This window comes from Wyeomyia smithii, chromosome 3 (assembly GCF_029784165.1).
Source record: "Wyeomyia smithii strain HCP4-BCI-WySm-NY-G18 chromosome 3, ASM2978416v1, whole genome shotgun sequence".
In the NCBI taxonomy this organism is placed as follows: domain Eukaryota; kingdom Metazoa; phylum Arthropoda; class Insecta; order Diptera; family Culicidae; genus Wyeomyia; species Wyeomyia smithii.
The window spans coordinates 63026258-63049286 of NC_073696.1; the positions used below are offsets into that span (position 1 = coordinate 63026258).

Here is a 23029-nt window from a genome sequence, read left to right on the forward strand (position 1 = left end):
TTCTTCAAAGGACAATCCTACTTCTAGAAATCTGGTATTTCGCAGATAGGCTCAAAAAACCTAAATAAAAGCCACACCATTTATGCATGCATTTCATGATTTGTTATTATAACTCATTCAGATTCAATTTTGTTACCAAAAGCAAATGAGAAAATACAAAATTGTATCAAAATATGTAATATGGTATTTTTTGAAACCGGGATGATGCCCAGAGATAGGAAAATGGCCCAGACGCTATTTTGAGCTCCAAGATGGCGACGTCCGGTTTCTAGAAAACAGCGTAAAATCTTCGAAAACCCCCTATAATGTGTATTTCCGTCATCGAAATGATACCTAAAGATTGGAAAACGACACCATACTCAATTTTGGATTCCAAAACGCGACTTCAGGTTTCTTAAAAACAACAAAATATTACCAAACACCAGGCAATTTGGGTATTTCTGGAATCAAGATGATGATGCCCTGAGACCATAAAGCGACCACCAGTGTTGTGAAATTTCGACACAGAAAAATGAAAGTGATCCAACAGCAGTTTCACTCTCACTCACTTCAAAATGATATTGAGTGTGACCCAAGTCAACTATCAGTCAATAATCATGTCAGTCATATCTTAGTTAATATCGAAATTATTTTATCTGAGCCAATCTATTGCATGAGTCAATGGAGTAACTAGGTAAGCACCTTCATCCTATACCGCATAAACATCGCTAGAGCAACATAGCGTGTGCGAAATCACAGTAATGCTGCTAGTCAGCATTACCACTGTCAACTGATTGGCGCTGCAAATAATTATCACTGTCAGCTCGTTCGTGTTGATACTGATATTCGTGGTATTCAGTATCAACTGAGAATCTATCACTGACAGTGAAAATTTGCAACTCTGGTGACCACAGACACCATTTTGGATTCCAAGATGGTGCCTTCCGGTTTCTAGGGAACATTCTAAAAGGGTCGAGTACCTCCCAGTATGTGTATTTCTGGAATTGAAACGATACCCTGAGACCGGAAATCGTCTGCGTCGAAGAAAATCAAAAGTTTCCAAATCAGTTTCTGTTAATACGAAAAAATCATACTGATAATGTGGAATTATTCCGACATAATTGACATAAAACTACAGCACTGTTGTGGTTACCTAGGTTACCAATTTTGCACGTAAACAACTACAGTGGATATCTAGGTAACCTACTACGACGGGCTGCGGCTACGTTCATTCATGATAATGTGATTCATTCATAATTAACAGTGTGATGAATATGGGGGCGTCGTGAGATGAATAATTAAGCAGTGATTCAAGTTTTGAGATGGATATGGAAGCGTTGTGAAGAATGGTTTGTTTTACAAAATTCAGGATAAATGTAACTAATTTTACTAAATATACAATGGTGAACGATTCCACAAGAGCACGTAAGCATATTTAGTTTATTTGTTCAATGATTTCGTGTGAATTTGGTGTTTAATCCGTGCATTCTTTGTCAATATCGGCTTAATGAGATGAATAATGGAGCAGTTCCCCTACTCATTTCAGGTGGTATTTGGTAAATTTAGAATGTTATCCGGAAACCGGAAGTAACCATCTTGAATTCAAAGATTGCGTTTGGAATTGATTTCTGGTCTCTAATCGTCATCCCGATCACCGTGGTACACATATTGGGTGATATTCGGCTGGTTAAGGTTATATTCCAGATACCGGGAATTACTATCTTGGAATTCAAAATGGCGTCTGGGATCGTTTTCAGCCTTCTGGACTTCATCCTGAATCCGAAAGTACTCATATGTGGTGAATTTTTCCTGTTTGCCGAAAACCGGAAGCCCGTCTGGAGTTGATTTTCGGTCTCATATCAATTCGATTCCGAAAATACCAATCCAACATGGCGTCTAGAGTCGTTTTCGTGTCTCTGGAAATCATCCTGCTTCCGAAAATATCCATATTGGATGGTATTTGACCTTGTTTTATTGAATTGCTTCTATGATCTCTATAGAAGCCCCAAAAGAAAGTATTCCGTAAGGTTTAAAATTTCAAGTTTAAAAAAATATTTAAAAAAAATTTGCTATCGCATCTTTCACCAGAGTAGGCAGTGTTACTTTGCACCCGTATCCAAGTGAGTTTTAAAACTTGCTTGCAGATTTATTTTCGATTGCTCATAAACCCTACTAACAGTGCAATACACTTGAGTTAGATTTGAGATTGAATTCTGCATAACAACAACTGCATAAAAATTGGATTGCGATGAAATTCGTGACGTATCTGCGGCAACTGTTTGTTGCGTTGTCCTTCAAAAACATAAATTCGATCTCAAAACAAAACTCATCGCGTCACATCATCGCCTACATCGTTGAATACATCGTGCACTGCATGCATTGCACGCATTCAAACTCAATCGATCAGAGTGTGCGATGCGAAAAAAAACTCTAACTACCGAGAGGAAGCAGATTCAAGTTAAATTCAAATCTGGGAAAGTGTTACTCAGTTCAACTTTGCATGAGTTTATGCCATCACTGTTTCTCACTAAAGCGACAATTTGCGCAGTTTTGCGCTACAGTGAAAAGTATGCATTTGAAAGTTTACGTTTTTACCTAAATTTCGGATGTAGTCACAACCGTGGCAAACTACGGCAACAACACTTTTAAGCTACTTTTCTACAACAAATCACTTTCGTTTTAGTGTCAGGCCTACTATGACTAAATTTTATAATATCTAATGAAAGAGATTTACTGTGCACGAAATTTCGAATAACTTTTTCTTAGACACCAAAAAAATTTAAGCTATCATTGAATCTGCAGAGCGTTCAAAGTAATATACCTACTATTTTTAAATATGCCGCTTCGAATAATCATAAAAATTAGATTTCATGACATTGCACTCAAATTTTGGATTAAAGCACTTGAATGTCATAGCAATAAAGGGAAAACAATGTAATGCTAATGTAAAAAATAGGCCGATGGCCAGCGATTCACCACTGTGCAGAGATGTTTGAAATTGTGACGAACAGCAAGAATTAATCTGTACTCGTAGAACTCTATCAAAAACCTAAGTGTGAGCTAAGCCAACCGATAAACATCTGCGATGCATCAAACCATAAGATTTTTTAAAATGATATTTTATGACCAATCCGATCAAAAGCTGCCTCAAACCGGTATGGATTACGTCGATTTGAGCTTTTTGTTCCATGTGCGATATACAAGTCGAAGCGAAGTCAAGCAATTGAGTACTCGCTAAGCGACCAAGCATGAATAACCCGCAAGCCTCCTTAGATCTGGTCGAGCCATCGTGCACGCTGCACCCATCTATTTTTGGTGCCGGCTGAGTTGCCGAAGAGGAGTGATTTTACAGGGTTGTCGTCCTGCATCCTTCCGACATGACCGGTCCACCGCAACCTATTGACTTTCGCCAGGTGTGCAATGGGATTCCCTCCAAGTAGTGCGTTCAGCTCATGGTTCGTGCGCCGTCATCATCCTTCGTCGTCCGTCTGTACTCCACCGTAGAAAGTTCGCAGTACCTTCCGTTCGGAAACTCCAAGAGCTGTAAGGTCCTCCGCGAGAAGCTTTGTTGTCCTGATTCCGTAGAGAACTACCAGTCATGGTGGTTTTGATCAATCGAGTAAGTTTATCCGGAAATCTGCTAAAGCTGTTCTCGATCGACAATATCATAAGCCACCGTGAGATCAGGCAGAATAAGAAGATCTGGTCCGTGATGGCACGGGCTCTCACGAAGCCCGCTTGGTACGGGTCCACGAACTTCCTGGTTAAAGATGTTAGACGATCAAACAGGATCTGTGAGAGAATATTGTAGGTAACATTGATAAGCGAAAGACCGCGGTAGTTGCGGCACTCCAGCCTGTTACCGTTTTTGTAGATGGGGCAGACGACTCCCTCCATCCAATCGTCTGGTAGTTTCTCCTCCTCCCATAATTCAAAGAACTCCATGAATATCGGGGACCGGTACCCGTGTGAATCTTTCCATCGGCGTCGTTGCACATGTCGGCTTGCGGCACATAGCCTCTGCGAGACAGGTTTACCTTCCCATAGAACTTCCCCGTATCACTGACACGGTACAGCTGCACTAGCTACAGCTGGCACTTCTTTTGTCTGAGAATCATGGTCATGTCGTTCCGTGCCCGTTTGTAATCGGTTTTGTTATCTTTCGTCGACCTGCTCAGGTATATCGCCTCCGATCCTTCTCATTCACCGCTGCCTCGCACTCCCCTTTATACCAGTCGTTTCTACCACTCGGTGCTTCCATTCCTAGTGTCACCGATGCGGTCTCCCCGAAGGCTGTGCGAATGCGTCACCAGTCGTCTTCGAGAGGCGATGCACCAGGTCCCTCCACCGTTGATATTGAGCCGCGGGGTTCGGCGATGTCGCGCGTGGTATACGGTCGACAGTTTTGAGCGCAAATCCACACCGCGATTGGTGCATACGTTTGTAATGTCTGACAAAAACCGTCCATCGATGACAACATAGCCAATTTGGTTTGCTGGACGTTGGTTAGGTGATCTTAAGGTGGTTTTTGTGGATGTCTTTTCGAGGAAAGGAAAAACTTCGGACTACCACTCCTCGGGAAGCTACGAAGTTGACGCATCGCTGGCCGTTGTCGTTCGTCACTGTGTGCAGGCTGTGCGGGCCGATTACTAGCTTGGTTATGTCTTTTCTACCGATCTGAGCGTACATGTCTAGGATAACGATCATGATGTCTCTACGCGAGCAGCTACGGTAAAATTTCTCCAGCTGTGCGTAGAGCGTTTTTTTCTCTACATCAGGTCTTTCTTCGTGAGGGCAGTGCACATTGAGGATAGTGTAGTTGTAGAACTGACCTTTAATTTTTAACGAACACAACCTATCACTGATCGTCTGTCACTTGATCACAACGACTCTGCATCCTGCTCAGCACTATAAATTGGTTGTGCCACCGCTCTGGTAGTACTGAACCCTGCGGTCAAATCCTCCGTACCTTCTCCTGCTGGAGCGCAACGATGTCGATGTGGCGGGGTTCTAGCTGATCCAGTAAAAACCGGTCGCCACCCGGGGTGTTCAGTGATCTTCAGTTCCATGTACCGAGCTTCCAATCGTCGTTCTTATTTCGTCACCGCATTGCTCCGGTTCGTATTCAGTTTTTGATTGTTCGTAGTATTTCAATTTTTCGGCATGCCGTCAGGGGCTGGTGAGACACATATATATATATATATATATATATATATATATATATATATATATATATATATATATATATATATATATATATATATATATATATATATATATATATATATATATATATATATCTATATATATATATCTATATATATATATATATATATATATATATATATATATATATATATATATATATATATATATATATATATATATATATATATATATATATATATATATATATATATATATATATAGAGTGTCCTAGGTGCATACCTTGTAGTATTTTGTTCATTCGTTCATTCTATTCTTTTGAACTATAGAACCATTTCTATTAAATTATTAAAATGTTTACTCAAAATTTGCATAAAAATCAATTTACATCATTTCACCAAAATTACGCTTTCGACGAACTCACAGTAAATTTTTTCAGCCGTAATAAAACCGAGAAAGCACTGTATTTGAAAAATACACAGACGGTAATTTTCGGGGCGCAGAGACATTTCATGATGGTGTTTAGTAAAACTAAAATGTTGAAAAATTTATTATTCATATATTCGATAAACTGTTTTGAATGGATTTTGTTGTTTTCGATTACTGCCCAAAAGCGAAAAAAAATAATAAAAATAAAAAAAAATTAAAAAAAATTAAAAACAACAAAAAAAAATTTAAAAATAACAAAAAAAAAATTAAAAAAAAACAAAAAGAAAAAAAGCGCATCAAGTACAACGTCTCAAAGAAAAGTGATAGAAAAACGGATAAATAAGCTCTTTGGATTCGTAACTCTTCAAAATGGGAGCGAAATTTTTGTATGAAACTTTCTACGATGAAGGAAATTAAAAAAAATCGTAAAAACTATCGCTTTTCTAATAATACTTTGAAATATTAGGTAGAAAGATGTGTGGCCCGTGATTAGATTTTGAAGGATTACTCGTTAACAAAAACAATCGATTCTGTAAATATTGCCACTCAATAGTTCAAATAATTGATTATCGAACTGAAACGATACTTTCACTTCATATTGGACTAAACTAACGAAAGACAAACGTTAAACCTTTTTTTTCTAGGTCATCCGAGCAAGATTTCTCGTCACATAATGTTATCACAAATATGTTCTGCTGTGCGCACGCAGACGGACGAGTGACAAAAGCTTTTATTCATTACCGCCAGTGTTTTTATATTGTAGAAATAGCACAAAACTCATACTCTGTGATGAACTGTTGCCACATTCCAACCTTCGCATCCAGCAGCCGGCATAGAAGTTGCAAAACAGGTCACGAGGAACCGCAAAGAGTAACTTTTTGTGTGACACATTTGCTACTTGACACTTCGCTTTCACCGAGAGGGCGCGGCGGCTGCGGCCACGGTGCCACGGTGCAATTGTCGAAAATTGTACACACTACACACTCGCACGTTACAAGTGGCAGATTCCACTTTCGGCTTTGGCACTTTCAAGTGGCGCTCCAGCAACAAACAGAACAGCAGCTCGAGCTTCGCCTTGTTTCGGTGTTTAAAAGGGCAGTACTTACCGTGCATGCTGTTTAACGAGCTGTGCTTCATGAACTGAATCCGCCGGAAGATGACGGTGGCCCCGAACAGGAACACAACGATGGCAATGATCGAACCGAGCAGTATAATGAACCAGGTTTGCGTGAGGATATCGTGTGAGTAGTCGTGATTTATTGGATACCTGTTACGAGCGGGAGAGAGAGAGAATGAGAGAAAACAAAAGCCAGTGAAAGTGGATATTAATTGAACTGTTGTTTGCTGTTGTTTTTCGGTAGCTGGAACAAATGCTTAATGAGCTTTGTCTGTGTACGTACCGGGTGTAACCTTGATCCAGCCGTTTGGTGTGGGGATCGAGCCGAAGGATGGAGGGAACACTGAAGGGGCCAATGCCAACGCGAGTGGAGGCAGCTATGCTGACCGAATATGTCACCCCAGCGGAGAGGTTGGCCAACAGCAGCTTCGGCGAGTCCCCATCGACGGTCATGTTGGTTAGCACTTTCGATAAATTATGAATGTCGTAGCCACGTATGATGATGTGGTAATGTTTTAGTTTGCCTGAAGTGGAGAGACGCTCGATATTAGTATTTTTATTTATACCCTCATTTGGGTCCTTACCATTGAGAGTGTGATTGGCGGGTGGCTCCCACTTCAAATAGACGGCAGAGGTATTCAACAGTACAGCTTCCATATTGACAGGTGCCGTATTTGGAACTGAAAAAAAAAACCCAGTTCAGAGATTTTGACAATTTCAAATACCAGAATCAAACTCACCATCCTCCATAGTTCGCGCGGTCCTTGAGTTCGAAGGTCTACCCTCAATAGTCTTGTAGAATGGCACTAGGAAAAACTCATACTCTGTGTATTTCTCCAGACCGTTAATAGTGCACGCCGAGGCTCCTCCACCGTGCAGCACCGTTAGTGTTCGGTAGGTTCCATTGCTAAGTATCTTCCTGGAGTAGATGTAAAACCCTTCCACGTACTGACCGTTAACAATATCCCAAGCCAATCGAACACTGGTCGAATCGGATGCATTAGCTTCCAGTAGATTGACGACATTCCCCGTGGATAGAGTTGCTTGCGCTTCGCTCAAACTAATGTCATCATCGTGGTTGATGTCTCGTCCGATAATTACCGGGTCCGACATTAGACTAGGAATCCCCAACCCCTGGTCGTTCTCCGCTCGAACAATAAAGGTATAGGAAACATCCGCTGCGACCGGCGAATACGTGTAGCTTGTGGAAGATATCTTGTACGGAATGGGTATCCAACCTTTGACCAGATCGGTCGCGAACACCTCGATAAGGTAACCGTTGATATCGGAAGCCCCAGATTTGATACTCGGTAACCATGAAATCGTAATCGAACTGTTGGTGATATTTACAACCTGCGGCTTTCCAGGGGCACTAGGAAAAGCGCTCGGTTCATGTGCTCGGAAAAAGTTAATGTTCGGGTTCGTAGGAGCCTCCAGTCGTAGGTACGCACTCCACGTGGACTTTCCACTACGGCTGCTAGCCACGCAGGTGTACAGACCTTGATCGGTTGCCTTGTCCAGATCGTGGATTATGAGCGTTCCATTTTCTGTCGTGTTAATCCTATCAGAATTAATCACGGGGTTTCCATCCAAGTACCACGATATAATGGGAGTTGGGTTGCCAACAGCTCTGCAAGGCAGAGCTACGACGGATGTTACCGGAAGAGTTTGATTGGTCGGACCTAGGATGATAATTGGTGGAGGACGATCATCCTGGGAAGCGATTGTAAGTCGGGCCCGAACGCTGATCGATCCTACAGAGTTAACAGAACTGCAGACGACTACCAGCCCATTGTCCGCCTTGCTAGTCGCTGGTATCGTCAGCACAGTCAATCCTTCGACAGTACGAGATGTTTCGAAATGGTCGAACTTGCTTCCTGGAAATATTAGCGAACGGTTTCCTTCGATGGACCAAAAGGTGGTTGGTTTGGGTCGTCCTTCCGCTTTACACTCAAACGAGGCATCATGTGGAGCTTCGACAACCTGCGGAAGTGGTCGCAGCACCAAGTGAGGAGGAGCTGAAATAAAATACAAAATTTGATCTACGTTCCGATGACAATCAGCAGTACTTCTTACAATGAACAGTCAAAGTTCCCGTTGCAGAAATCGCGCCAACAGCGTTATCCGCCTCACAACTGTACTCTCCTTCATCGTCGGAAACCACATTCTCCAGTCTTAGACTGCGATCTTCCAAAATATGAACCCTATCCAAAGGCATATTGCCACCAGACGCAGACCGTCGCCAAAGTACATCCGGCATTGGGTCACCTCCGACGCGACATTGAAACGTCACCGAAGAACCTTCCACAATAGTCGAATCATGTGGTCCGCGTATCAGAAAAGGTTTCACTGAAATCAACCCCCATTGAGCAAACGATTAATCAAATTTCTTCCCTCGCCACTTACCGTGAACCTTCAGGAACGCCATCACCGACTCCCGCATACCGACCAGATTTTTTGCGATACACTGGTACTGGCCCTCGTCGGTCTGCCGAACATCCTGAATGGCCAGGTTGCCACCGTCCACAATGCGGATCCGTTTCGATGTTTCCACGTCCAGCTTCTGTCCATTTTTGCGCCATCCAACCGTCGGCTCTGGGACGCCCTTCGGTGGGCCACACTCCAGCAGCACTGTTTCGCCCTGTGCCACCCGGGTGTGCTGCGGCTCCAGGCGGAACTCTTCTCGCAGAACTGAAACGAGAAAATTATTCGCATATTTTATTCCCCGAGCAGCTTTGGGTGGTTCATTTTCAACTTGGAATTCAACGGGATGCACTGAAAATATTTTTTCGTTATTCTCTGCACGCACATTTCGTAAACATGAAATTCGTATATTGTACAGCACTTTTGCTGGATGTATAGAACATTCGTACTGCAAGTTATCGAATAGAATTGCAACTTTATGCATAATTTGTACAATTCACGAATGTACTTTCATACGAACGTGGATAACAACGAACAAAAAAAACGGGAGCACGAGTTTTTACTTGAACGAAATTTTCGTGTTCTGTTATTTTTGATTTCGTATAATGTACATGTTATTGCGTAAGCTTACTAATTTTTCGTACTATTTACATTATGCAGCGTTTGTTTGTACGATTGATTGCGTTCATTTCTTGAACCTTTCGTTACGTAAACGAATAGAGATCTGCAACCATTTTGACAGTTCTGACGAAAGTATGTACCTTCGTATTTAATACTCATTAAAGATATACCACATTGCAAATATTTTTTCGTTATTTCACTCACGCACAATCCGTAAACATGGATTTCGTAGAGTGTACAGCACTTTTGTTGATTTTATAGAACATTCGAATTGCAAGTTATCGAATAGAATTGCAACTTACGCATAATTTGTTTAATTCACGAATGTACTTTCGTATGAACGTGGATAACAACGAGTAATTACTTGAAGGTGTTCTGTGATTTTTGATTTCGTATAAACAGAGCTGGTAGCCGCATGGTTACAGAGTCCGCTTTGATAAGCAGATGGTCGTGAGTTCCACTCCTTCTCTCTCACACTTGGTCCGAATCCGTTGCTTTTCCACGATGAGGTAGAGAACATTTATACGTTTCTGAAACAACTTCACTCTCGCATCGATAGAACCGCCGCGATACATATAACCTCCGCTCAGCTCAGGTTTCGTATTGAAATAACTTTCGTGAACATTTGTACGTCTCTGGGGTTAAGTTGGGAAGGCGCGCGTCGTCGGTCTCTCGCAATCGATAGAACTAGAATCGCATTGTGGCAAAACCGGTGATGATCAATCTTTCTCCCTTTTATTTTTGATTTCGTATAATACTAATTTTTCGTACTATTTACATTATGCAGCGTTCTGTGTACGAATTATTTGCGTGAGCTTACTAATTTTTCGTACTATTTACATTATGCAGCGTTCTTTGTACGAAATATTTGCGTAAACTTATTAATTTTTCGTACTATTTACATAATGCGGCGTTCTTAGTACGAATTACTTGCGTGAGCTTACTAATTTTTCGTACTATTTACATTATGCAGCCTTTGTTTGTACGATTGATTGCGTTTATTTTTAAAACCTTTCGTTACGTATACGAATATAAATCTGTAACAGTTTTGACAGTTCTGACGAAAGTACCTTCATATTTATTACGCATTGGTTTCGTTGCAGAAAATAACAAAAGGTTTTGTATATAAAACATACGTTTTCGTGGAATAAACTAAACTATATTTTCAGTGTGGCCTCTTAGAGTTTGGAAAAGTGTCATTATGTGCTCTTGACATCCGATAAAGCGGGCTGAACTATGGGACAGTTTTGTAGTTGATTTTACCCACTCACAACAATAGCTTGGACGGAAAGTCTGTTTTCGGAAAACGGCCAGCCAACAGTAGCAAAATATAACAACTTTTTATGGGATGTTCCGGCGCGCGCCGTAGTTTATGCAGACATACGAGGAAAAATATGCACACAAAACTCAGCTCGATATTCCGGACATCGATCCCCCACTGACAACTGATGCGGCCACGGCCTGTAAGTACGGTGGAACCTGACCGTTGTCTGTTTATCGTTGTGTGACCGGCTTTTTACGAGCGTCTGCGATGCAAATGGATATTTTATTTGCATTTTTTCGGATCCGATTGTTCCCTAGTTGTGTTTTTATTTTGCACAGTCGCTAGTTGTGTTTATTTTTTACCATCTAGAACAAAAGCAGTGGGGACAAATACGCTCTCTTTAGTATTCAACTGAACACAGCGCCTAATGCGGCAGGGTTTTTGCGAAAATAATCTTCAAGATGTGAGATTGACTCATTTTTGATGAACTAAACTTATATGCCTGAAGTCCCCAATCAATGGTTGCAAAAGAAAAGCAAGGGAATGAAAAAAACTTAGCGTGCCTACTCACGCATGGAAAAGATGGAGCATTTCACGTCCATGTTTTATTGAAATGAATTTGTTTAAATGTATGCTGGAAATATTTTGATGTATGCTAATTCCGACACCTTTCATACTACTTAACCACTTACTGTCGAATATCACATTTTGAGTGACAATTATTATGCGGTAACGCAGCATCAGTTTAAAAAAAAGCCTGCAGGATATTTATGATTTATTTATTTATTTATTTCGTCAAGCAAATGTAGACTACAGTTATAATAATACAATGTTTTCTTATATTCTATACATTATTTCCAGTAGTTAGTCGTTTTTTTATTTGATTTCTGCCCATGGTGATGTCGATATTTTCGCAGTGCTGGTTATAGTGACGCATCATGCGATTTATTGGGCCATTTTTTGAGTAGTTTGTTCTGTGAGAATTTTCCGAAAATATTTTACGATTTCTTAATTGACGACTGGGTGCATAAAAATTTAGTTGTGATAATAATTGAGTAGATTGCACGCGTTGAGAAATAATGTCATTGATAAAATAAACCATTGAAAGATTGCGGCGTTCTTTAAGTGCTTGTATGTCTATAAGCATGCAGCGTGCTTCATATGATGGTAAGGGAAATGATGTCCAATTTAGCTTACGAAGCGCGTACAAAAGAAATTGTTTTTGGACAGATTCAATGCGTTCTTCATGTGTGGCAATATAGGGATTCCATACAATGCTACAATATTCCAGAATTGGTCGGACGTATGTAATATATAATAGTTTGATTGTATATGGGTCTTGAAAATTGTGGCCGAAGCGTTTTATAAAGCCCAGCATACTATTTGCTTTGTTGATAATTGTATTATAATGTTCTATGAATGTGAGTTTGGAGTCTAAGATTACGCCTAGGTCCCTAACGATTTTGCATTTTTCTACTGGTTGGTTTCCTAAGAAAATGTTTGTTGGTGGTGTTACTGTTTTTCTGCTAAAGGCTATTGAATTACATTTTTTAATGTTGAGTTGTAATAGGCTTTTGTTGCACCAAGTGTAGAATACATTAATTTCATTCTGGAATATTTCGAAGTCTTCTGCATTGGTTATTTCTATAAAGAGCTTCATGTCATCAGCATATACAAGCACATGTATTGACTTAAGAAGAAAGGAAATGTCATTTATGTATAATATAAAAAGAAGAGGGCCCAGGTGGGAACCTTGAGGAACCCCAGAAGTTACTTCTATTGGGTTTGAAAAGGAATTTTGAAAGCGGACTATTTGTGTTCGTTTTGTTAAGTATGACTGCAGCCATTCCAAAAATTTTGTTTCAGTTCCGTATTTTTCGAGCTTGAAGAGTAATAATGGTATGTCGATTCTGTCAAATGCCTTGCTAAAGTCCGTATAAAGAGCTTCTACGTGGTTACCGTTGTCCATTACAGTCAGAGTGAAAGTTATGAATTCCAAAAGATTTGTGGTAGTTGATCGGCCTTTGTAAAAGCCGTGCTGTTGAGTTGTAATTTGGTGTTTGGTGGATAGAAGTTATCTGGGGTAATTCAAGAATCCACTAAGCGTTTTTCGTACCTTAATCATTGAGATTTTTCGTTTCCATGAAAAAAAAAAAAACAATCCTAAATTTATCGGAAGTCGATTGGTTTTGTCTCCGCTTGGCGCATTGCAATTCAAATTTATGTGGAGATTTGTATGGAAAAACCAACTTTTTTGCATTTTCTCTTCTAAAAAGCTCAAAATGGCTCAAACCATAGGTTTCTCGACTTCGAATGGTAGGTTTTTTGATGCCTAACAATTTGGCCGAAGACACTAAAGAGCTAGGGTATACTAAAAAACCTAAATTAATCCACCTAGCGGTCAGACCCAGCCTTTCTCATTCAAACTTTTATTTGTAAAAATAGATTTACATGAGCGCTTCAATCCAATAAATGTATATTCACTCTTAAAAAATATTGATGTTGTAATCTAAACATATAAATGTGGTAAAAAATATGTTCCATAATCGACCTTAGGCAACATTTTGGATTGTAAGATGGCAACTTCCGGTTTCTGGAAATCAGCCTGAAATGGACGATTCCCATTAAATATGAGTATCTCCGGAACCAGAAAGATGCACAGAAGCTAAAAATTGATCACAGGCACAATCTTGAATTTTAAGATGGTGACTTCCGGTGTCTGGCAAACAGTCGGAAATGACCAAATACCATTCAATATGAATGTTTTCGGAACCAGAATTACGCCCAGATGACAAAAAATGATTTCACAGGCAATTTCAAAGTTCAAAATGACGACTTTCGGTTTCTGAAAAACAGCCCAAAGTGACCAAATACCACCCAATATGAGTATCTCCGGAGCTAGAATGTTGCAAGAACACCACTATGAATTGTAGGACGGCAACTTCTGGTTTTATGGAAAACAGTCGAAAATGGCCGATTTCCGTCTGACATGAGTATCTCCGGATCTAGAATGATACACAGTAGCTGAAATCGACCACACATCCCATTTTGGATTCTAGGTTGGCGACTTCCGGTTCCTGGGAAACAGCCGAAAATGATCGAATAACACCCAATATGGGTGTTTCTTCAACCAGAATGACGCTCAGAGGCTACAAATTATCTTAAATACCATTTTGAAATCCAAGATGGCGATTTCCGGTTTGTGAAAAACAGCCTAAAGTAACTAAATACCATCTAATATGAGTATATCAGGAACTAGAATGATGCAATGAGCTAACAATTAACCTCAGGAACCATTTTGAATTGCTAAATGGCAACTTTTAGGAAACAGTCGAAAATGACCGAATAATACTCAATATGAATATTTCTGTAATCGAGATGATGCATAGAAACCAAACATTGACCCTGGACCCCATTTTGAATTTAAAGACGACCACTTTTAGTTTCTGGAAAACAAACAAAATAACTAAATACCTCCCAATATGAGTATTTCCGGTGTCAGATTGATGCCAGAAAATCTGCTAAAAATGACCGTATACCACCCAATATGAATATATTCAGAATTAAAGCGATGTCGAGAATTTCGATAAACCCAATCATTTCAAACGATTTGTTATTTGACTTTGATCTTGTCCTATGGCCGATTCGTCGTGCATTTGCCGACTTTTAACACATCGCAAGGAATCAATAAATTTGGAACGTTCAAATAGTACGATACCACATTTGAATTATGTTGAGGCCACATAGGGTAACGGGGGTATTTTGGCCAGCTTTGGGAAGTGTTCGCACAGTTCATTAAAAACAAACACAATTTTTCAACATATATATCGACTCTATTATACCATTGTTAAAAGCTAAGTGTCTATTTTAATATACACCGTTCAACAATGCAATATATTGAAAAATATCCTAGGAATATCAAAATTTCTACGAAGTACTAAAAACATATTTTGGTCCACCAAATTTTTACTTTGGCCCACCTTTATATCTAGAGACGTGTATGGAAAATGTTCGCCCTAATTGTATTTAAGATCATCATCGGTATTTTCAGAGCAAAAATAGTGGGTTTGAGGAGAACATCCTACTGCTGTGATTTTTTGTAAATTTAAGGCATTAAAAAATGAAATGATTTGGCTCATAGCGGTGTAACAGGCATTCTCATCCAGTTTCATATAGTTAAATGTGATTAATTAAGAAGTAATTACCTGTAAATTGTCACAAGCTACTTCTTTGTTCACGTGCAACGGCCGAACGGTAATCAAGGGAGATGTCAAAACTTGGCATGGCCAAAATATGTTTGCTTCAGAAGGAGGCAAACATATTTCGGCCATGCGTTTAATCATTTTTTCAACTTTTTCCAGCATGTTAGAGTATACAAACTGTTTCTATGACATTTAATTGATGTTACTACAACAACGAATTGTTTCAAAAGCATACCTATTTGTTACAATAGCTTCCGGACGTTGACTTGTATATTACCACTTCCTCTTGACTTTGGGTTGACTCAGCCATGACTTTGAATATGTATGAACTAATTCCAAAATAACACTACCAAGAGTCAGTTTTTCGCCGCAAATTATAGTGTAGTATGATTCTTAGGTGTGTTATTCAATGTTGCATGCATAGTTTTCTAATATTCATTGAAATTATCAGATAAAATGCGTAAAATGTTACCGGGTGGGCCAAAATATGCATGTGGGCCAAAATACCCCCGTTACCCTATATCGATCAAAGCAGGTATAGTTTTAAATAGTCTTTGAATTTCTTCTCTTTCCATAACTTTTTGAGCCACATATCAAATTGTTATGAAGTTTGTAATTTGTAAGTTCGAGCGATGACTCGTTCGTATGACACTAGTTATGTTCAAATAAGTCATGTTATCTTTGAGATAATAGGATATAGTTGTTTTATTAACAATTTAATACATAACGGTTGCTTAAGTTCGATTATAATCAAATGAAATGGAAACGTATAGGGCAGCCAAACTTTGAAACCACGTGTTCAATCATTATTCATCAGTTAACCCTTAACTAGCTTGTTCAATTTATATCAATATTGTTCAAATCGGTTGTGAAGTTTCTGAGATAAGGAAGTTTCGTGATTTTCACATTTCGATACATTACAGACAGACACAGTTATAGTCCGCTTACAGTAAAATTCAATAGGGTGTTATGAGGCAGCTAGACATTTCATTTGACACTAATTTTGTAGTAGTCTTCGGAATATGTTCCTATTCATAGCTGGATTTCACATTTTTAAACATAACAGGCAAAGTAATAGTCCGATTGCAAAACAAATCAAAAGGGTCTTATGGGGCAACTAGACCTTCCATTTGACACTAATTTTATGAAAATCGGTCCAGCCATCTCTGAGAAACATGAGTGAGATTAAACAGTCTCCAGACCACGTTTCTTTTCATAACTTTTGAACCACAAGTTCAATCTTCATAAAATTCAAAAGTTAAGAGTTATTAGGTAGCCCGTTCATTTGAAATCAATTTAGCTCAAATCAGTTGTGTAGTTTTCGAGATAATGATGTGCCGTGATTTTTACATATTGATACATAACCTCTAAACTAAAAATCCGATTACAATAAAATTTAATAGTGTCTTATGGGACAACAAGACCTTTCATTTGCAATTAAATTCATGAAAATCGGTTCAGCCAACTCTGAGAAAAGTGAGCCGAACCTGAGAAACACATACAGAAAATGCTCAGCTCGTCGAGCTGAGTCGAGTGATATATGTCATTCGGCCTTTTGGAGCACTTTTATTCTTTCGGTTTTGCAAGTGATTGCTTTTCCTTTCTAGGAGAAAGGCAAAAACACTGTAATACAATTTCACAATATTTATCAATTTTCAACAAAAAATAAAATAAATTCGTTTAGATATTCGGTGGTCGAAGAAAACTCTCACATCTTAAACAGTGGTGATATGTGATAATCATTTTTCAATGTAATATACAGTTTGTAACCAATGAATGGTGCTAATTTTGGAACACAGAAGGTGGCGATTGATTAAACCTCTCGAAACACTCACTATGAATGAGGGCTGCAGGAAAAATACTAAAATAAAATTTAGATTCAAACAACTTTCAAATCTTGTTTGGAACAGCATATTAATGGATTCCCAATTTCCCAATCATTCAAGACTTTTCCTAGTGGAAAGAACGACAGAAGGCAAGTATGATAAAAATGATTTTGATGAAATTCGATTACTAAATTACTGAGCGTTTTCATACCAAATGACCTATCGCCGAATATCGATCTGTTTGCCTTGCTCCTAGAAAGGTATAGCAATCACTGGAAAAACCGAAGGTATAAAAGTGGTCCCAATGGCCGAATGCCATATACCACTCGACCCCTCTCGACGAACTGAGCATTTTCTGTATGTATGTGTATATATATATATATATATATATATATATATATATATATATATATATATATATATATATATATATATATATATATATATATATATATATATATATATATATATATATATATATATATATATATATATATATATATATATATATACGTTATGAAAAGACGAGCCCAGCCGACCATGCCAACATACCGCATCGATCGACCACAGCAACCGATGCGCCAGGGAATTGATGAGCCAGGAGAAACCAGCGTAGCAACAGCCAGGGTAACTACATCGAGACGACCAACGCCAACTTGCCCCATCGATCGGACGCAACGATCGATGCACCGTAGAAATGATGAGCCAGGAAGAATCCAGCGTAGCAACAACCCAGGAAGGCAACGTAGACACGACCAACGAGTACCAACGTGGAGGACCCATCGAACGATATTGGTTGTGCTGACTAGGTAGATTTAGTTAATAAAAGGTTTAGCGATAGGAATATCGAGTTAGTCTTAAGCGTGCGTTCTATTGTAATCGGTCTTAAACGTGAATAAATATTTTTTTTATAATACTCGTAACCATTCGAGCATTACTGGCGCAGTCGACGGCAAGTGCGTGGAAGTAGTGAAACGCTAAATTTCCTAAGTGCGAATTAAGGAAAAGACTTAGTGCGGAAAAAGCAGTGCTAAGTGAACCGGAAAAAATACAAGTCCAAGTGAAAATTAGGACTTAGTTAAACAAACCAAAAGTGACTATCAAGTGATATCGCAAATAGAAGCTGCACTTAGTGAAAATAAGCGCAGTTTTAACAAATAAAAGCGCTTGGAAACAGAGCACCTCACGAAAGCCCAACCCGAGCAACATTCATCGAGAATAACCGGATCATCGGCGAAGCCACTGGTGAGCGCATATCACTCAGTTTGCGTGATTCGGAGCGACGGAAGGACCCACACACATCTACCTACAACCTACCAGAGGACCATACTTGAGACTCCAGATGATGCTGAAAGCATTTCTGTAAGTAAAACACTCTTAAACTAAATCTAAACATAATTCAATCGTCACTTTTCATCGAGACTAGTTGCCGATTGAAAACCACATATCACAACGAAGTGTGTGAAACTCAAAATAAATTTGTGAAGCTAGTGCAAGTGTGAGCGCATATCTAACTTAAAACTGGTTCGCATATTGTTAAGTTCCCATAACAAGTGAACAAACAAATCTCACTTCATTTAAAATGGAGCGTGAACTTATGATCTCCCCAGACCTCATGCCAGCACCAGAACTGGACGAGTTAGGAGACCATCAAAATGCACCACCACAGGTGCAACAACAAGAAATAACAGTGGAGCAATTGCTTCAACATATTAGAAACCTGACTGACACCCAGCAGGATCTTGTTTCAACCATTAGGCAAATGAAAGCCAAAGCAGATGATCCATTCCTGCAATTTCAGACACCCGATCCGATTAAAAACTTACCAACTTTTAACGGTAATAAAAAAGAAACGAGTGCATGGCTCGAAGACGCTGAGAACACACTCGGTTTGTTCGAACGGTATCGTGGCCAGGCAGTATACTCTCAACTCGTTAGAGCAGTTAAGAACAAAATCATAGGGGAGGCAAAGGAAATCCTGCCGCGGGTAACCCTAACAATTGGATCGACATTAAAGATGTCATCCCAAATTCTTTTGGAGATAGACGTGATCTCACGTCTCATATCCAGTCGCTATTCTACATAAATCAGGGCAAGAAAAGTTTGCCAGAGTACTACAATAAAATCAGGACCATCGACACTGCCATTAAATCCACGGCAGCGACGATGGATGATTACAGACATTCAACAAAAGCAATTAACAACCTCGTTAGTCTTATGACGCTTACCAGGTTTATTGATGGCTTAACAGATGACCTTTCAATGCACGTGAGAAGCTACAGGCCAGAATCTTTAGAGGAAGCCTACGCCATCACTACGCAGTATGCGAATGCAGCATACAGACGTACGCTAAATAAGAAGCCGACAATAGATAACATGGACAAACAAAGTTTTCATTACAGACAGGCGAAACAAAACAATTACAACAACAACGGCAACTCGCTTAATGCGAAACCTGCCAACTCCAATTCCAACAACCCACACCATTCAAAAACATATGGGTCGGGAAAATTTAAAACGAGAAGCTCACCATCGGACGATGACGTCTCCATGAGGACGGCGAAATCTCGTGTCGAGGTGAATAACCACGACAATAAAACAGAACGCGAAAGCAAACTTGAGGAAAAACCTGACACCTCAAATCAGCTGGAGGAATCCGTTCTAGAGTCGGATGACGATGACTACTTCGTCGACGACGAGCTAAATTTTCAGGTGAGCGAAGCACTAAAAGCAAAAAGGCAAAGAATAACAACAACTTCATACCCTATATTACAATTCCAACGTCGAAAGGTGAAATGAAATTTTTGGTCGATACAGGTGCGAACAAAAACTATCTTTCACCAGACCACGTCAATATAGAAAACTGCAAAACCGAAACGGGAATTAAGGTGACGAACATAAAAGGAACCCACTCAATAAACAGATCGGCCTCTTTCGACCCGTTTCAAATCAACAAGAAATTGAAGTTTTTCATCTTTAAATTTCACAACTTCTTTGATGGATTGATTGGTTATGAGTCGTTAAGAGACTTGAACGCTCAAATTGACATTCGCAAAAACACATTAAAAATCGGGAGAAAGACCATTCAGATGAAAAAGAGATTCCCAGATAATCACAGAATAAATATAACAGAACAGGAATTTCAATTTGTAAAGATTAAAAAAAAAAAAGACGGAGTACGGCCAAACGAGGATAAAATTAAAAGTATCAGATCGTGGCCAATACCTAAGAATGAAAAAGAGGTTAGACAGTTCCTCGGAACCTTAGGATATTACAGGAGATTCATCAAAGATTTCGTCAAACTAGTAAAGCCTTTGACGAGCCTGTTAAGAAAAGATAAAGAATTCGAAATCACTCCTGAAATCAACGAATGTTTTCAGAGATGTAAACAAATATTAATAAGGGACCCGATACTTATGTATCCGGACTTCTCCAAAGATTTTATTTTGACAACCGATGCAAGCGATTACGCAATTGGAGCTGTTCTTTCGCAGGGCACACCTGGAAAAGATCGTCCAGTAGCATACGCATCAAGGACATTAAATAAAACCGAAGAGAGATATAGCACAACAGAAAAAGAACTATTAGCCATTGTATGGGCGGTAAAGCATTTTAAACCGTACCTATACGGACGAAAATTCAAGTTGGTGACAGATCACAAACCATTAATCTATTCCCTTACGAACACAAATGACAAGATAGTGAGATGGAAGTTAAACCTAGGAGAATTCGATTATGAAATCGAATATAAACCGGGCAAACAGAACGTCATTGCAGACGCACTATCAAGAATTAGAACCGAAACAAACGAAGAAGTCAACGTTAATACCTCAAGCGACGACTTAGAAACGGTCCACTCAGCGGACACTAGCGATGACTACTTTATAAGTTGCACGGAAAGACCAATTAATCTGTTCAAAACGCAATTGATCTTTAAAATTGGCAATATAGATACCGATCTTCATGAAGAGGTTTTCACAAAATATCACAGATATACAATTGCTAGACCTCAATATACAGAGGTTGATATTGTGAACATCTTCAAAAACTATCTGAACCCCAAAGGAGTTAACTGCATAAAAGCTCCAGTTTCACTGCTACAATTAATTCAAGAAACCTATAAAACACATTTTTCCACTAATAAAATTTTCAAAGTATTTATTTCAGAGAAGCTGCTAGAAGACATCCGTCTAGATACCGAGCAAGATGAACTTATCGAACAAGTCCACGAATTTGGTCACAGGGGGATAAAGGAAAATAAGAAACAGATTCTCCAAAAATACTTCTTTCCCGAGCTTGAAAGGAAGCTGAAAATTTTTATCACATCCTGTGATATTCGCAAACGTAGCAAATATGACAGAAAACCTCCAAAACTGATACAAAGAAGTACCTTTGGTGAAACTGTTTTTGACAGAATCCATATCGACGTCTTTTTCATGAAAGGTCATAAATGGCTCACAATCGTTGATTCATTTTCCAAATTCGCGAATATAATTGCACTCGAAACAAGAACCATTATTGACATGAAAAAAGCAATAACGGATCACATTAGACAGTTTGGAAGACCTGTAACGATTGTGTGCGATCAAGAACCTTCCTTTAAATCCATTGATGTTATCGGATTCCTAAACGATTTAGGAATAGTCGTTCATCACGCTAGTTCCTCCGAATCGAATGGCATTGTTGAAAGGTTTCACTCAACATTGATTGAGCTGTACAGAACTTTACACGCGAAGTACAAAGATTTGGCATTAAACGAAATAATGAATATTTTAACCGACATTTACAACAATACTTTTCATTCGGCAATTAATCAAAAACCACGCGATGTAGTCTTTAACAAAACAAATATTACAAATAGCGAGGAAATCGCAAGAAATTTTGATAAAATTCAATCCGCGATAAAAGTTGAACTCAATAAGCGAAAGGAAGCACACGAGAATAAATTTGATAAAAATGAAACACCAAAAACTTTAAATATAAATGATAAAAAATACATAAAAATTGGTCAAAGACAAACCAAAGATCAAAACCTTTATAAAATTGCAACTGTTAAATCCAATGATGAAATCACTTTTACTGATGCAAATGATATTAAAATCCATAAAAACCGAATTAAAAACTAACAAAATAATAATAAAAAAAAAAAAAAAAGAAAAACTCAACATTTAAACCATCCCTTTTTCCTTTCAGAATAATTTTCATCCACACAATTAATGCTACCACATACAAAGAAATTCCCAACAGCAATGGACTGGTTGCATTCAAAATCAAAACAGCAAGGATCAAAACTGGATATGACAGGACATTACACAAAATCAATCTTAGGTCGCTAGAAGACAACGTAAAATATATAGAAAAAAATACCCAGTCATTCAAAACAATTGAACACTTAGAACAAACTCTTGTAGAAAAAATTAAAGTAGCCAACGGAAAACTTAGGAGTTTAAATACACACAGAACAAAAAGAGCACTAATAAATGCACTAGGAACGGCTATTAAAATCATTGCAGGGAACCCAGATAATGATGATCTCGAAATCATACATAAAAGCTTAGGAGAATTGCAAACACAAGAAAACAAATTAGTCCGCAACCAAGTCCGACAAATTCAAATCAATGAACTTTTTAAAGACAAAATCAACAACATTACAGATGCACTTGGAAAAATCAGCTCCAAAATATCAAAAGAATATAATTCAGTACAAGGCTTGAGATCAGATTTAGAATTCATTAACCTTATTTGGAATACAGATAAAATTATTCATATTTTAGAGAACATCGAGGAACAGATAGAATTTTCTAGAATAGGCTTGTTAAACAAAAATATTCTTTCAGTAGAAGAGAAAATGTACATTTTCGATAAACTTGTAAACCAAAACCTTAAATTGAATTATTTAGACGAAATTTTTCAGTACAGCACAGCTAGTATCGGCATCAGCAAAGGACAAGCAGTTATACTCATCAAGACACCAATTCTAGACGAGAAGACGTACGACCTT

At 38.7% G+C, this 23029-nt stretch overlaps 1 protein-coding gene across 1 annotated transcript in view; it reads right to left on the reverse strand.

Moving 5' to 3' along the window:
• Positions 1-23029, reverse strand: part of LOC129730306 (protein sax-3-like) — a 360003-nt gene that overhangs the window by 38587 nt on the left and 298387 nt on the right. The window contains exons 4-9 of the mRNA XM_055689524.1: positions 9098-9382; positions 8768-9040; positions 7432-8709; positions 7276-7371; positions 6975-7215; positions 6681-6841 (exon numbers count right to left, since the gene is read on the reverse strand). Coding sequence (XP_055545499.1) covers positions 6681-6841; positions 6975-7215; positions 7276-7371; positions 7432-8709; positions 8768-9040; positions 9098-9382 — 2334 coding nt within the window. The remainder of the gene's footprint in view (positions 1-6680; positions 6842-6974; positions 7216-7275; positions 7372-7431; positions 8710-8767; positions 9041-9097; positions 9383-23029) is intronic.